This window comes from Oncorhynchus keta, chromosome 28 (genome assembly GCF_023373465.1).
Source record: "Oncorhynchus keta strain PuntledgeMale-10-30-2019 chromosome 28, Oket_V2, whole genome shotgun sequence".
Taxonomy (NCBI): Eukaryota; Metazoa; Chordata; class Actinopteri; order Salmoniformes; family Salmonidae; genus Oncorhynchus; species Oncorhynchus keta.
In genome coordinates, this window is record NC_068448.1 from 45,246,942 (window position 1) to 45,265,077 (window position 18,136).

Consider the following 18,136-nt stretch of genomic DNA (forward strand, 5'->3'; position numbering starts at 1 on the left):
ATTAGTTTTTTTTTAAAGATCAAAAAGTTTAGTCTGTTTTGCATTTTCCTTTTTGCCATGTTTAATCAGATATTGTAGTATCGCGATACTGGTATCGTGACAATCCTACGATCGTAAGAGTGACCTCCACAAGTAAGGAACAAATAGAGGTTGGTGATACTGTAGATACCATGTACACTCACAGGCCTGTGGTTCTCATAGCGTTATTATGGCTGTACACACACACACACACACACACACACACACACACACACACACACACACACACACACACACACACACACACACACACACACACACACACACACACACACACACACACACACACACACACACACACACACACACACACAGACAGAGAGAGAGAGAAATCAAATCTGCCATGGTGGAAAATGTAAAAGATATATAGAGGAAGTGTTCTAATATCTAATTATGTGGTTACACCTTTACATTGCAGAAAACCGGGCCCTTGCAGAAAACCAGGTATGGGCCCTTAAATCCTCAAAATGTTATACATCTGCACCATTGACTTGCTGCATCACTGCTTGTTGGTATGGCAACAGCACAGCCCTCAATCGCATGGCGCTACAGGGGGTGGTGTGGACAGCCCAGTACTTCCCTGGGGCCTAGTGCCCTGCCATCCAGGACCTCTATATAAGAAGGTGTGAAAGACCAGAAAAATCACTCCAGCCACTAGGGTTGCACATTTTGGGGAATATTCAGAGGTGGAAACCTTCCTTGGGAATTAACGGGAATATATGGGAATTAACAGAAATATATGGGAATTAATATTAATACCATTTAAATGTTTTTTTGCATTGGATATATTTACCATATCATATGGGAGACAGAAACATAAACCTTTTACCTTATCATAAGTAGACATAATTGCAAATGATTAAATCCTTCCAATATACATTTAAAAAAACAATTTAGCTACGAATTGAACTTTAAATGAGTTGACTCTTCACATGGGATGATTTCACTGTACAACAAAAGGGAATATTGAATGATCACCAATGATCCATCGAATCTCCCCCAAAAAGTTTTCAACATACATACATAGTTGTCTTCCTCTCAGGCTTCCATGTCTTCTCCCTGGACCTCCTCAATGTCCACCTCTTGAACATCAGACTGTGGCCTCATCTTCACTGTCACGTTCCAACTTTGCTGAGGATGGCTCGTTGTCAGGCTCAAAAAGCATAAAATTTGCCTGGATGGCCACCAAATTTTCAACCCTTGTATTGGTCAGCCTGTTGCGTGTGTGTTCCCAAACAAGGACCAGTTGCGCTCTGAGGCGGCTGATGTTTGTGGGATTTGGAGGATGATAGGCTCTTTCCCTTGTTGCCTCTCAGATACACAAAGTCCCTTCCACGGGGTGGCTGATGAGATATGTTGAAACGCCTGCCACATTGCATCTCCATCCCAAAGACATTGCTTGGAAGTGTACTTCGCCAGACTGCCAAGAACCTTGCCCTCATCCAGGCCAAGGTGGCGAGACACAGTAGTGATTACACCATTGACCCTGTTGATCTCTGCACCAGACAGGATGCTCTTGCCAGCATACTTGGGGTCCAACATGTTCGCTGCGGTGTGTATGGGCTTCCGGCAGAAGTCTTCACTACAGTTTCCTCTGCTTGGAGCAACAGTGAAGTGGGCAGGGCAGCACGGATTTCTTCTGAACATCAGACAGGATGTCATTGTCTCCCTCAATCCGTGCAATGGCTACTGCTATAGGTTTCAGGAGTTTTAGGCGGCTTACCACTCTCTCCCAAAATACATCATCCAGGAGGATCCTCTTGATGGGGCTCTCCATATCAGCAGACTGTGATATGGCCATTTCTTGGAGACCCCTGCCCCTCCAGGAGACTGTCAAACATGATGACAACATCACCCCGACGGGTGTGGCTAGGCAGCTTCAATGTGATGCTCTTATTCTTCTCACTTTCCTGCCATAACTTGATGACCCTTCACATAGCTAACCCTTTCCTTCAGCCTCTTGTAGAGTGTATCCATTGTTATCAGTGCCATGATGTCCTTGAGGAGCAGATTCAATGCATGAGCAGCACAGCCAATGGGTGTGATGTGAGGGTAGGACTCCTCCACTTTAGACCAAGCAGCCTTCATGTTTGCAGTATTGTCTGTCACCAGTGCAAAAACCTTCTGTGGTCCAAGGTCATTGATAACTGCCTTCAGCGAATCTGCAATGTGGAGGCCCGCTTGACCCTATCCCCTCCTCTCTTCTCCAGACCATTTCCGGAGACCTTCTCCCTTACCTCACCTCGCTCATCAACTCATCCCTGACCGCTGGCTACGTCCCTTCCGTCTTCAAGAGAGCGAGAGTTGCACCCCTTCTGAAAAAACCTACACTCGATCCCTCCGATGTCAACAACTACAGACCAGTATCCCTTCTTTATTTTCTCTCCAAAACTCTTGAGCGTGCCGTCCTTGGCCAGCTCTACCGCTATCTCTCCCAGAATGACCTTCTTGATCCAAATCAGTCAGGTTTCAAGACTAGTCATTCAACTGAGACTGCTCTTCTCTGCATCACGGAGGCGCTCCGCACTGCTAAAGCTAACTCTCTCTCCTCTGCTCTCATCCTTCTAGACCTATCGGCTGCCTTCGATACTGTGAACCATCAGATCCTCCTCTCCACCCTCTCAGAGTTGGGCATCTCCGGCGCGGCCCACGCTTGGATTGCGTCCTACCTGACAGGTCGCTCCTACCAGGTGGCGTGGTGAGAATCTGTCTCCTCACCACGCGCTCTCACCACTGGTGTCCCCCAGGGCTCTGTTCTAGGCCCTCTCCTATTCTCGCTATACACCAAGTCACTTGGCTCTGTCATAACCTCACATGGTCTCTCCTATCATTGCTATGCAGACGACACATAATTCATCTTCTCCTTTCCCCCTTCTGATGACCAGGTGGCGAATCGCATCTCTGCATGTCTGACAGACATATCAGTGTGGATGACGGATCACCACCTCAAGCTGAATCTCGGCAAGACGGAGCTGCTCTTCCTCCCGGGAAGGACTGCCCGTTCCATGATCTCGCCATCACGGTTGACAACTCCATTGTGTCCTCCTCCCAGAGCACTAAGAACCTTGGCGTGATCCTGGACAACACCCTGTCGTTCTCAGCTAACATCAAGGCGGTGGCCCGTTCCTGTAGGTTCATGCTCTACAACATCCGCAGAGTACGACCCTGCCTCACACAGGAAGCGGCGCAGGTCCTAATCCAGGCACTTGTCATCTCCCGTCTGGATTACTGCAACTCGCTGTTGGCTGGGCTCCCTGCCTGTGCCATTAAACCCCTACAACTCATCCAGAACGCCGCAGCCCGTCTGGTGTTCAACCTTCCCAAGTTCTCTCACGTCACCCCGCTCCTCCGCTCTCTCCACTGGCTTCCAGTTGAAGCTCGCATCCGCTACAAGACCATGGTGCTTGCCTACGGAGCTGTGAGGGGAACGGCACCTCAGTACCTCCAGGCTCTGATCAGGCCCTACACCCAAACAAGGGCACTGCGTTCATCCACCTCTGGCCTGCTCGCCTCCCTACCACTGAGGAAGTACAGTTCCCGCTCAGCCCAGTCAAAACTGTTCGCTGCTCTGGCCCCCCAATGGTGGAACAAACTCCCTCACGACGCCAGGACAGCGGAGTCAATCACCACCTTCCGGAGACACCTGAAACCCCACCTCTTTAAGGAATACCTAGGATAGGATAAAGTAATCCTTCTCACCCCCCCCCCCGCCCCCCCTTAAAAGATTTAGATGCACTATTGTAAAGTTGCTGTACCACTGGATGTCATAAGATGAATGCACCAATTTGTAAGTCGCTCTGGATAAGAGCGTCTGCTAAATGACTTAAATGTAATGTAATGTAAATGAGACATATGTGTCTGTTGTCCCTTGTGTCTGTGCTTTTGTAGAATACTGGTTGAGGGGTGGAGATGTAGTTAATTATTCCTTGCCCACGAACATTCGACCACCCATCAGAGATGATTGCAATACAGTCTGCTTCCTCTATAATTTGCTTGACCTTCACTTGAACTCTTTTGATCTCTGCATCCAGCAAATGAGTAGATAAAGCATGCCTGGTTGGAGGGGTGTATGCTAGGCAAAGAACATCCAGAAATCTCTTCCAATACACATTGCCTGTAAGCATCAGAGGTTAACCAGTTGCATACACAGCTCGAGCAAGACATTCATCAGCATTTCTCTGACTGCGTTCCTCCATTGAGTCAAAACAACTGCCGAATCCAGGAGAACCATGAGGTGCTATCGATAAGGGGTCTCATTTTCATCTTGAATAGAAGTAGAGGGACTTTTGTCAGAAGTTGCTTGTTGTGAGCGCTGAGGGAACATTATGCACTTGCCCAGATGATTCTGCATCTTTGTTGCATTCCTTACAGTATTTGCAAATGTACACAGCTTTAACTTCTACATTAGCTGCAGTGAAATGTCTCGAAACATCCGATAGTGCCTATGGCATTTTCCTGTAAAGATTAGAATGTTTAAAAAAATAAAATTTAAAAGAAAAAAAATACAATTCCATGTACAGATAAATAGTTAAGCAGTTAAAATGAAACATGTATGGAAACAAGTGAATCAACACTCCTCAGTTAGCAGGGTCAGGCAAGCTAAAACCCACATGGTAGCAAAAACTAACTAGCAGAAATGGTTAACAAGTTAGAAAGGATTTAAAAACATTTTGCTGTAGGCTACTATTTATTAGTTAACAAAAAATAATGTTGTATAAAATATATTCACCCCACCCAGTATTGCAATCAACTTACCAGAAAGCATGTAGACCTTGGCTCAGACAGTGTAGTAGTGTGGGCTCTATAGCATCTCACAAGTGTGCAAGATCTTGAGAATCAGCTGTACATGTGATGGAAGAGTATACTGCACGTGATGGAAGAATGCACTGTGCATGCAAAGGGTTGCAATTCCATTGAATTGGGGATAGTTTAACCAAAATATGCCACACAACCTAGAATTGCCATGTGTAACCCACATAAAAAGTTCACTGTTATAAGCTAACATTTTTGATGAATTTAAGCAAAATTCCCCAAATTCCCGGGATTAACTTCGCATGGAAAATGTTGACTCTTTTCAACCCTGCCAGCCACCCAAGCCATAGACTGTTCGCTCTGCTTCTGCACTGCAAGTCTTACACAAAGTCTGACACCGACAGGCTCATTAACAGCTTCTATCCCCAAGCCATAAGACTGCTAAATAGCTAACACAACGACTACATGGACTATCTGAGTTGACCCTTGTATGTTATTTTTGCACTTTGTATGCACACTTACAGGAATGTCCAAACTCACGCACACCGACACTCCAACACACACAGCTGCTACTCTGTTTATCATATATCCTGATGCCTAGCGACCGCACCCCTATACATAGAGGTAGCTATCACTCCAGGATCCCTGCACATTGGAAAAATGGTATTGAAACTGACCCTGTATATACAGACTGTAGCTTCTCACTTTTATTTCTCGTGGGTTTTGTTCTAGATTATCTTATTTATAGTGATAAATCGATATTGCATTGCATACATCGATAACTGCATTGTTGGGAGCTTGCAAGAAAGGTATTTGAAGGTGCTTGTGCACATGCCAGAAAAATTTGAAAATCAATCATTCCAAAAGTAAAGATCAATTTTACCAGAGAAAAATAAATAAATGTCTAACGCAGATTTGCGGGACAGGGACACTCTTAAGGGGGTACACACAAATGAAATCACCGTGAGTAAGTAACTGAAATAAACTCCATTTCGTCTATGAAAACATTTGTCATGAAAATGGATGCTATGCAGTATGTATCAGAAAAGAGGTCATTAACACTAAATAAATTCATAGGGACATGTTTGGTGTGCAGCATAATGCCACAGGTTGGGAACCACTGCAGTTAACCAAAATAATACAAATAGTTTAGGCAAGCTGAAATATTAATCTCAGTAATGCAATATACCATCTACAGTCTGTTAAATGTACACAGGTTTGTTACATGCAAAGTGTGTAGGCTAAATCAGTACTCAGCTGGCCACTTACACATAGGCTACAGAGAGGATCATAGGAGCCGAGAGGTGGCTCAAATCCCACACAGCCAGCAACACTCAGGCCTGTTGAGTATTGAGTAATTTCATTCCTGTAGCAACAGGCCTGACGAGGATATCTAGGGAAGCTATGGAAGAGTAATGCCTTGAGTGTAAATATACAGTCTGTAGTTTACATACACCTTAGCCAAATACATTTAAATTCAGTTTCACAATTCCTGACATTTAATCCTAGTAAAAATGACCTGTTTTAGGTCAGTTAGGATCACCACATTATTTTAAGAATGTGAAATGTCAGAATAATAGTAGAGAGAATGATTTATTTCAGCTTTTATTTCTTTCATCACATTCCTAGGGGGTCAGAAGTTTACAAACACTCAATTAGTATTTGATAGCATTGCCTTTGTTTAACTTGGGTCAAACATTTTGGGTAGCCTTCCACAGGCTTCCCACAATAAGTTGGGTGAATTTTGGCCCATTCCTCCAGACAAAGCTGCGGTAACTGAGTCAGGTTTGTAGGCCTCCTTGCTCGCACGCTTTTTCAGTTGTGCCCAATATTTTATAGGATTGAGGTCAGGGCTTTGTGATGGCCACTCCAATACCTGGACTTTGTCCTTAAGCTATTTTGCCACAACTTTGGAAGTATGCTTGGGGTCATTGTCCATTTGAAAGACTCATTTGCAACCAAGCTTTAACTTCCTGACTGATGTCTTGAGATGTTGCTTCAATATATCCACATCAATTTGCTTCCTCATGATGCCATCTATTTTGTGAAGTGCACCAGTCCCTCCTGCAGTAAAGTACCCACACAACATGATACTGCCACACCCGTGCTTCACGGTTGGGACGGTGTTTTTCGGCTTGCAAGCATCTCCCTTTTTCCTCCAAACATAACAATGGTCATTATGGCCAAACTATTTCTGTTTCATCAGACCAGAGGACCATTTCTCCAAAATGTACAATCTTTGTCCCCATGTGCAGTTGCAAACTGTAGTCTGGCTTTTTATGGCGGTTTTGGAGCAGTGGCTTCTTCCTTGCTGAGTGGCTTTTCAGGTCGATATAGGACTTGTTTTACTGTGGATATGGATGCTTTTGAACCCGTTTCCTCCAGCATCTTTACAAGGTCCTTTGTTGTTGTTCTGGGATTGATTTGCAATTTTCGCACCAAAGTACGTTCATCTCTAGGAGACAGTACGCATCTCCTTCCTGAGTTGTATGACGGCTGCCTGGTCCCATGGTGTTTATACTTGTGTACTATTGTTTGTACAGAATGTGGTACCTTCAGGCGTTTGGAAATCACTCCCACGAGTTTTAATGACTCCAACTTAATTGTATGTAAACCTCCGACTTGAACTGTATATGACCACTCTTCTCAGTGGTATGACCAGGTAAACAGGCCAACACGAATTCCACAGTTGCTTTTCCTTCACCTGTTGGGCTTTGAAGTGGCTGATTAAACCCAACTGTCCTACGAACACTATTGGACAAGTCTAACAAATCAGCTTAACTACAGACAACAAGGACAATACTGAGGTTACCCTACATACATCACATGTTATTGAGGGGTAGCCCACCAATGCTGAAGCTTCCCTTCCCACAGGTATAATGTGATAGTGATGACGTAATATTGTGATATCCCTTGCATGAGCTTGCTGATTATAGCCATAAGAGAAAGATAAGGCTGTGAGTGACATTGGATGAGTCATACATTGACATGAAGAGGAGGAAGGGGGTTGGGGTGCGGGGACTCTTAATTCTAATCCTTTTATGAGGGACAAAAACAAAAACGAGGCTGATGATGTCATGCCAGACACCTTTCTTGAAATTTGGAGCCTCTCCACGGTCACTTCTGGGGAAGTGTGACTCACCACATGATGGTGGCATCAATCCTCTTACACCTTCTCTGTGTCCCAAATAGCACCCTATTCCCTACATAGTATTGCACTATATAGGGAAGAGGGTGCAATTTGGGGACGATTCACATGCCACTTCTAGCTGTCCAACATTGTTCACACAGAGTTAATGGTTTCCGATCTGTTGGCAGCCGAAGGGTAGCTATCAGTTACAGTGCCTTCAGAAATAATTCATACCCCTTAACTTATTCCACATTTGTGACCCGTTTCAGGAAACTGGGCGTTTGTCACGGGTCACTACTTTTTGGCAGAAATGCCTCTGGAACATGTGAACTTTCATGTGGCTTAATAACAAACTTGTATGCCATCTGTAAATACGGAATACAATTGTTAAATTACAAGATTAGTTGGTTTAGCCACAGACAGATACAGCAACCTTCCTGCTAGCCATGACTGGCTGAGGTGGGCTGGACATGGAGAGTTGAGTTCGGATTGGTCTGCCACATAGCACGCTTCTGTCTATTCGAGCTGGTTAGTATGTGTAGGTAATCCTGTCTAATGCAGCTTTTTATTTTTTATATATATTTTATTTTTATATATATATATATATATATATATATATATATATATACACACACACTGAAAAAGCTTGTGCGAGCAAGGATATTTTATATATATATATAAAATATCCTTGTATATACATATGTATATACTTATTTTCCACCATCATTTGCAAATAAATTCATTAAAAATCCTACAATGTGATTTTCTGGATTTTTTTTCTCATTTTGTCTGTCATAGTTGAAGTGTACCTATGATGAAAAGTACAGGCCTCTCTCATCTTCTTAAGTGGGAGAACTTGCACAATTGGTGGCTGACCAAATACTTTTTTGCCCCACTGTATATTTATATGAGATTCTTCAAAGTAGCCACCCTTTGCTTTGATGACATCTGTGCACACTTGGCATTCTCTCAACCAGCTTCATGAGGTAGTCACCTGGAATGCCACTCCCAATCTAATTTTAGAGCTTGAGAAAATCTCCAAGGGAGAAAATTCCCAAACCCAGATGCGAATAGCCAACAGACATACCCAAGATGTCACAAAGATGTAATTACCGCCAAAGCGGCTCCTACAAAGTTGACTCCGGGGGTGAATACTTACGTAAATTTTATATTTCTATATTTTATTTTCAATACATTTGAAAACATGTCTAAAAACATGCTTTCACTGTCATTATCGGGTATTGTGTGTAGATGGTTGAATGAAAAATATTTGATCAATTAATTGTGGAATAAGTCAAGGGGTATGAATACTTTCCAAAGGCACTGTATCACAGATGCATTAAGATTACAATGAGAATTAAATAGTCTTCGGTTCATGTACACACAATGGCCTGTCAAAGGGCTGTAATAAGACCATAACAGATGCCTTGGAAGTGGACAGTGCAACAAAACTGCTGAAGCACATTTGGGCTAAATATACACCAAAAATTGTGAGGCAAATAGGAAGGTAAATTATATTCTATAGGCCTATATACTATATTTTTGCCTGAAGGTATTACGTAAACAAAATCTATAGGGTACTGCAGGTTCAAATTGTTTAGCCTTTAAAACCAATATACTGCACCTGGTATGTAGACATAGAACAGGAAATGAGTAGTCTTTTCATATCCACACAAATGGAGGGGGGCGCTCCCAAAGGGATCAGTGACTCTTACAATGTGTTGAACTGGTTAGTCTTGTATGTTACCCTGTGTTACTCAGAACTCACCTTTGCTGCTGTGTACAGAAACTCCATCAAAAATCCAACCGCGTTTTCACGCCACTTAATCTTTAGCGACCGAAAAGTAAAAAATAACCCTACACCTTTTTTCAACCTCGTCTCATATCGGTCAGTTGCCCAAGTCACATGACAATGGGCAGTGCATCGCGGCAGGGAAAGGACATCACCCAGTTTCACATTGACAGACCCTTCCAAATAGGATTCTCTCAACTCCCCTTAAAAACACACAGTACACTGACACAGACACACACTCCCTTTCCACTAGCATACAAGTATGTGTACACTCATTTGAAAAGTGAATTATTAACTAAGAAGGGCAAGGATGTGAGGAAAATGGCCAATGAAAGCTTCAGCTATAGCAAACAGACTTATCTTTTGTGAAAATGAGTCATCTGCAGCCATTAAGTTGTAAACACAATCATTGGATAGCAACTAGTGCATGTAGTGACAACAGTCTGTGAATCCACTGCGTAAGAGATTGTTAAGAAGCTTCATAGCTGCCAACAATCTGCCTGAGATAGATTGAACTAACTGCACTGGGCAAAATCTGATTCCGCAACAGACTGTATTCAAATCACAGCCCTCAACAAGTGATTTGTTTTTGGAATGGAGAAGGTTTGGAGAGCTCAGATTTGCCAAGGTTAAATGAAATGTCAGTGAAATGTCACAAAAACAGTAAATGCTTCACTCTAACCAGAAATAGGGTAGATAACTGTAGGCCATAATAATCTATTACCATAATACCATTCGATACACATCCATATCACATTACAGTACACACAGTCATGGCCAAAAGTTTTGAGAATTACAGAAATATTAATTCAACGTTTGCTGCTTCAGTGTCTTTAGATATCAGATGTTACTATGGAATACTGAAGTATAATTACAAGCATTTCATACGTGTCAAAGGCTTTTATTGACAATTACATGAAGTTAATTGTCAATAAAGACCTCTGCAATCCGCCCTGGCATGCTGTCAATTAACTTCTGGGCCACATCCTGACTGATGGCAGCCCATTCTTGCATAATCAATGCTTGGAGTTTGTCAGAATTTGTGGGCCACAAGTTCTCTATGGGATTACGCTCTGGGTAGTTTCCTGGCCATGGACCCAAAATACCGATGTTTTGTTCCCCGCACCTCTTAGTTATCACTTTTGCATTATGGCAAGGTGCTCCATCATGCTGGAAAAGACATGGTTTGTCACCAAACTGTTCTTGGATGGTTAGGAGAAGTTGCTCTCGGAGGATGTGTTGGTTCCATTCTTTATTCATGGCTGTGTTCTTTGGCAAAATTGTGAGTGAGCCCACTCCCTTGGCTGAGAAGCAACCCCACACATGAATGGTCTCAGGATGCTTTACTGTTGACATGATACAGGACTGATGGTAGCGCTCACCTTGTCTTCTCCGGACAAGCTTTTCTTCCGGATGCCCCAAACAATCGGAAAGGGGATTCACCAGAGAAAATTACTTTACCCCAGTCCTCAGCAGTACTGTACTTTTTGCAGAATATCAGTCTGTCCCTGATGTTTTTCCTGGAGAGAAGTGGCTTCTTTGCTGCCCTTCTTGACACCAGGCCACCCCCCCCAAAAGTATTTGCCTCACTATGCATGCAGATACACCTGCCTGCTGCCATTCCTGAGCAAGCTCTGTACTGGTGGTGCCTCGATCGCGCAGCTGAATCAACTTTAGGAGACGGTCCTGGCGCTTGCTGGACTATCATGGGTGCCTTGAAGCATTCTTCACAACAATTGAACTGCTCTCCTTGAAGTTCTTGATGATCCGATAAATGGATGATTTAGGTGCAATCTTACTGGCAGCAATATCCTTGCCTGTGAAGCCCTTTTTGTGCAAAGCAACGATGGACGTGTTTCCTTACAGGTAACCATGTTTGACAGAGGAAGAACAATGATTCCAAGCACCACCCTCCTTTTGAAGCTTCCATTCTGTTATTCAAACTCAATCAGCATGACAGAATGATCTCCAGCCTTGTCCTCAACAGTCACACCTGTGTTAGCGAGAGAATCACTGACATGTCAGCTGGTCATTTTGTGGCAGGGCTGAAATGCAGTGGAAATTTTTTTTTTTGGGGGGGGGATTCAGTTCATTTGCATGGCAAAGAGGGACTTTGCAAATAATTACAATTCATCTGATCACTCTTCATAACATTCTGGAGCTTATGCAAATTGCCATCATAGAAACTGAGGCAGGAGACTTTGTGAAAATGAATGTGTGTGTCATTCTCAAAACTTTTGGCCACGACTGTACAACTAGGGCTGGGAGATATGGCCTAAAATTATCTCTATTTTTTCAAACGTATGGGCGATTCACAATGCACAGTAAATACACTACTGGTCAAAAGTTTTAGAACACCTACTCATTCAAGGGTTTTTCTTAATTTTTTAAAACTATTTTCTACATTGTATAATAATAGTGAAGACATCAAAACTATTAAAAACAAATGGAATCATGTAGTAAACAAAAAAAAAGGTCTTAAATGAATCAAAATATATTTTATATTTGAGATTCTTCAAATAGCCACCGTTTGCCTTGATGACAGCTTAGCACACTCTTGGCATTCTCTCAACCAGCTTGAAGTAGTCAGCTGTAATGCATTTCAATTAACAGGTGTGCCTTCTTAAAGGTTGTGTTGTAATAAGGTAGGTGGGGTATACAGAAGATAATCTTTTACCAAATAGGGCTAAGTCCATATTATGGAAAGAACAGCTCAAATTAACAAAGAGAAATTACAGCCCATCATTACTTTAAGACATGTTGGTCAGTCAATACGGAACATTTCAAGAACTTTAAAAGTTTCTTCAAGTGCAGTTGCAAAAACCATCAAGCTCTATGATGAAACTGGCTCTCATGAGGACCACCACAGGAATGGAAGACCCAGAGTTTCCTAAGTTCATTCAAGTTACCAGCCTCAGAAATTGCAGCCCAAATAAATGCTACAGAGTTCAAGTAACAAACACATCTCAACATCAACTGTTCAGATGAGACTGCATGCGTAAGGCCTTCATGGTCAAATTGCTGCAAAGAAACCACTACTAAAGTACACCAATAAGAAGAGACCTGCTTGGGTCAAGAAACACGAGCACTGTACATTAGACCTACAAATTGGAGATTTTTGGTTCCAACCACCGTGTCTTTGTCAGGCGTGGTGTGGGCGAATGGATGATGCCGCATGTGTATTTCCCACCGTAAAGCATGGAGGAGGTGGTGTTATGGTGAGGGCATGCTTTGCTGGTGACACTGTCTGTGATTTATTTAGAATTCAAGGTACACTTCACCAGCATGGCTACCACAGCATTCTGCAGCAGTACGCTATCCCATCTGGTTTGGGCTTTGTGGGACTAGCATTTGTTTTTCAACAGGACAATGACCCAAAACACCTCCAGACGGTATAAGGGCTATTTTGTCAAGGAGAGTAATGGAGCTCTGCATCAGATGACCTGGCCCCACAATCACCCGATCTCAACCAAATTGAGACGGTTTGGGATGAGTCGGACCGCATAGTGAAGGAAAAGTAGCCAACAAGTGCTCAGCATATGTGCGAACTCCTTCAAGACTGTTGGAAAAGCATTCCAGGTGAAGCTGGTTGAGGGAATGCCAAGAGTGTGCAAAGCTGTCATCAAGGCAAAGGGTGGCAACTTTGAAGAATCTCAAATATATTTTGATTTGCTTAACACTTTTTTTTGGTTATGATATAATGCCATGTGTTATTTCATAGTTTTGATGTCTTCACTATTAGTCTACTAGGTAGAACAGTTAAAAAATAAAGAAAAAACCTTGAGTAGGTGTGTCCACACTTTTGACTGGTACTGTAAATGTTTTATGTTTCATCTAAAAAAGCATTGTTGTACAATTAAAAAGGTCAAATACACTACATTTCAAACAGTCAGCAATAATATGATGAATTCAGGGCTGGTGAAAGATATACCTAGGCTAAATATTAGCCTTCCACAAGGATAAGACCCACTAAAAATGTAATTATTCTATCAAAATGATTACTGAAGTCAGTCTATGAAAATGCCCTTTATTGTTACAAATGTAAATAGAACCATGCATAATGCAACCTCACTAACAATGACTAACTTCTTGAAGCAGGCATTAGGCTATAGAACATTAACACAGGTCTCATCAACAACCTCAAGACCATGTGCTCGTGATAAGCCAGCTAACCCTTATATTACTTATACTTGGATCTATTTGCTAGCTAACAAGGTTGAACAGTTGAATTGTTATGAAGACACCCTTCTATTTGTCTCTAAATGTTTGACAAGCATGTTGGCCTGTCCACTTTGTTCAGATGTTGAAATTAAGTGGCCTACCTTATTTCGCAGAATGAGAATGAGTTGCGAATTCTTTATATCAATGTGTTTTATGCCTACTGCACATTTATAAAACACAGACTAGACAGCTAATATAACAGTCTTTGGCTAAAATGCTGCTTGCGTTACTTGGTACCCCAATGCCAGCGCTCCACAAGCTGAACATTCATTTTCCAGATTCAATGTTTATTGATACTCTCGCTTTAGTAGTGTCTGCACGCAATTTGAGTAGATGAGACATAAAATGGGTATCGTTAGAAAAGTTAACTTCTCCTCTATTAAAGTAAAATAATGCAATGTGTGTGTCCATATGACTGATTCTGTTGGACAAAACCTCAAATGCAAATAGAGATGTGATCTCTCAACTTTGTTGGCGTGAGAGGCATGGGGACGGGCTTGGTGTGTGAGTAACCATAGAGAAAGAGGTGTAGCGAGAGGTTTCACTCTGGCTAAAAATCTGTCCAAAATCAGGCCAATGAGTTTTTATGGGTTTACTTTGGACCATAGCCTGTCGCCTGCCTTCCCGCCTTTGGGACAACGACTTGCATGGTTTAGGGCGGAGACATGCATCTCATCATTACATACAGATCCCTCATGTAAATGGGAAGGTGCACACACTACAGAAGAGAGGAGACTATCAGAACAAGCGGACAGAAACACTCATGAAAACTAAAAATAACAAAACCTTGATTCTTGCGATACAGGCATTTGCAATATCACGCAAAAACATACATTTGAATTAATCAAATAAATTAGATTTATCGCACAGCCCTACGTACAACTTCCAATAAGACCCCACTACAAAATTGTGTGTTGCGCTTCGTTGCCTTGTGCAAATAGTTTGTTTATCTATGTACATGTTTTACATTGCACCTCTGCACTTCTCGACTCAGACACGTGTAGTAGTGCCATTGTATTTCAACTACAGAAGTACTGATGCATTCTAAAACAGGGAGGTACAGATGTAGGATCTTAATTTGACCAGTATTGTCATAGCAAAATCATCCTGCAGCAACAGGATTTTAATGTTTAGTCCATATTGTTACTTGATCGGTGGTTAGGCTATGAGCTCGACAAAAGTAGGCTACATGAAAATACAGTTAATATAACCGTGTGTTAGTGGAGGTTTTCAGTGAATTTCATGTAAATCACAAGGCTTATGTGCATTTCCTGCAGTAAAGGAAATTCTCATCAACAAAAAAAAAAGAGTGAACAAATTAAGATCTTACACCTGCATTCAAGATATAAGCATAAGCCCTTCTAAACTTACTGGTTTATGTCTTAGAGAGTCCACCTCCCAAGAGGCAGTAGGCCAGTCCTGGGGGTTGTCTGGATTGCTACAGCCACATACATGATTGTATAACATGGGATAGGAAGCAACGGTCTGAACACTGAAAGAAATGCCAAGCTAAGGGAAAGCAGGCATTTCCTGATGTGGCAGAACAGCTGGTGACGGTCCAGTATCTACCTCTCTTGCACTGTGTGTGGAGGTGCATGCGTTTGAGTCTACTGTATGTGTGCATGCATCCATGCATGCATAAGTGGGTCGGGGAAGATTTTTTTGGTCACGGTCAAAAATGGACCCTTGACGATAGATGTTTATTTAATGTTTGTCTATTGTGGAAAGAAGGTTAAAGAAATGCTATTATACATCAGTATCCGACCTCAATTAGTCATACAAAGAAACCATAGAGGATGCATATGTTTCTCATTGATTGCCCAAAAACGTAAAGCATTTTTTTTTAATGAATGACCCCCACAGACTCTCAATGTCTCCCAAAGCAACTTACTTATCCTCTTAATATAATGTTATTTTGAGAGGCCCCCAGGCAACTGGAATGTAGTTTTAGCCATTGACCTAGGTCCAAGGCCATCTGGCTTCTCAGCCTGAACCACCTAGATGCTTTACCACTGGGCTTCTAACAGTACTGTACGGATGCCAATGAGTTGGTTGGAATGTCCATTCTGGCCAGCATAAACTGGGCACCAGAAAGGCCTGGAAATACAACAATATATTTTGATCCTAGTACAGCCACATTTCTAAACATTTAAGACATTTACATACATTTAAGTCATTTAGCAGACGCTCTTATCCAGAGCGACTTACAAATTGGTGCATTCACCTTATGACATCCAGTGGAACAGCCACTTTACAATAGTGCATCTAAATCTTTTTAGGGGGGGGGGGGGTGAGAAGGATTACTTTATCCTATCCTAGGTATTCCTTATACACGCTGACGACAACATTCTTGGTTCCCCAATCGGGGCGGCAGCGTAGCCTAGTGGTTAGAGCGTTGGACTAGTAACCGGAAGGTTGAGAGTTCAAACCCCCGAGCTGACATATGTCGTTCTGCCCCTGAACAGGCAGTTAACCCCCTGTTCCCAGGCCGTCATTGAAAATAAGAATATGTTCTGAACTGACTTGCCTGGTTAAATAAAGGTAAAATTAAAATAAAAAAAATCCTGCCTGAAACATTTACATTTAAGTCATTTAGCAGACGCTCTTATCCAGAGCGACTTACAAATTGGTGCATTCACCTTATGACATCCAGTAGAATAGTCACTTTACAATAGTGCATCTAAATCTTAAAGGGGGGGGGGTGAGAAGGATTACTTATCCTATCCTAGGTATTCCTTAAAGAGGTGGGGTTTCAGGTGTCTCCGGAAGGTGGTGATTGACTCCGCTGTCCTGGCGTGAAACGGGAGTATAAGGGTATCAGGCAGGTCTCAAAAGGTGACCAAGGGAAACCGTTTAAAAAACACTTAATGTTACAGTTCAGAAGTCACAATTTATTTAAAAAAATCCTTAAATCTGTCGGGAGCCAGAGGATTTAATCCCTTAGTGAAGGTATGGATTTGTACATACCCTGCTCTGAGAGGAATGGCACAATCCCAAATATACACTCCCATGCCTAAACACAGTGAACTGGAGAGGCTGACGAAGCAGAACTTGAGCATAGCGAGAACGTGTCACGAGTAAAAATACACAAGTGTGTTTTGCAATCACAGCTGAAAGAACCACTGCAATTTGATGAATATATTAGATTAGTTCAGCAAAAATGAATAAAAGTCAGGAGCAATAACATCCCTGAACGTAGACATGCATTTCCTACTGTTGTCAATGAGCCGATTACACGTCTCTTGCTTTGAATTAGTTTGTGTTATGCGGTAGACGTTAGTTAGGATGACCTAATTGGGCGGACTAAATTAATTCAGCGTGAATGGACTTACGTTGTGGATGACTGATTCCATGGCGTCAGTGACATTGCTGGGTGTGTTGGAGTTGCTCATGGCTCCTCTTCACTGTGGGATGGATGCAAGTGCTGTGGCTCTGTCTGGAGAGCTAACGGGGTAAGGGAGCGATGTGGCTTTAGCCCTTTTCTTTCTCACCTGGACTCAGACAGCTTTTGGGCAGCATAACCTGGGAAACACAGAAAGGTAGACGGGTTTAAAGATTGAATCTTAAAATGGTGAAACCGCCAGGTCCGTTTGGATGCTCCTCTCCTCAGTTTAGCCAACAAAACCAAAACATTGACAAAGGGGAAATGGAGCCACTGTTCGCCCCCAGAGCCTAACGCAGATACCATATTGTTCCCCCAGTTTTACAGTACCTTCAGGAAGTATTCAGACTCCTTGACTTTAAAAAAAATGTTTTACATTACAACCTTATTCTAAAATGGATTAATACCCCATAACGACAAAGCAAAAACAGGCTTCATGACATTTTTGCTCATTTATTTAAAAAAAAAGTAAATATTACATTTTCACAAGTATTCAGACCTTTACTCAGAACTTGGCAGCGATTATAGCATCAAGTCTTTTTGGGTATGATGCTAGAAGCTTGGCACACCAGTATTTGGGGAGTTTCCAACATTCTTCTCTGCAAATCCTGTCAGGTTGGATGGGGAGCATTGCAGCACATATATTTTCAAGTCTCTCCAGAGATGTTCGATCGTGTTCAAGTTCGGGCTCTGGCTGGGTGCCACTCAAGGACATTGAGACATTGTCCCGAAGCCCCTCCTGCGTTGTCTTGGCTGTGTGCTTAGGGTCATGGTCCTGTTGGAAGGTGAACCTTCACCCCAGTCCGAGGTCCTGAGCTAA

At 42.5% G+C, this 18,136-nt stretch overlaps 1 protein-coding gene across 4 annotated transcripts in view; it reads right to left on the minus strand.

Annotated features, from left to right (window-relative positions):
- The window catches only part of LOC118361477 (anion exchange protein 2-like), a 118,788-nt gene that overhangs the window by 39,617 nt on the left and 61,035 nt on the right, over positions 1 to 18,136 (minus strand). For 2 of the 4 annotated variants that reach the window (XM_035741442.2, XM_035741443.2), the window contains exon 3: positions 17,267 to 17,456. In XM_035741442.2, coding sequence (XP_035597335.1) covers positions 17,267 to 17,326 — 60 coding nt within the window. In that variant the 5' untranslated portion in view covers positions 17,327 to 17,456. Of the gene's footprint in view, positions 1 to 9,545; positions 9,576 to 9,689; positions 9,936 to 17,266; positions 17,457 to 18,136 lie in introns of those variants that run through there. The other 2 variants (XM_035741445.2, XM_052483156.1) reach the window with 2 other exon arrangements.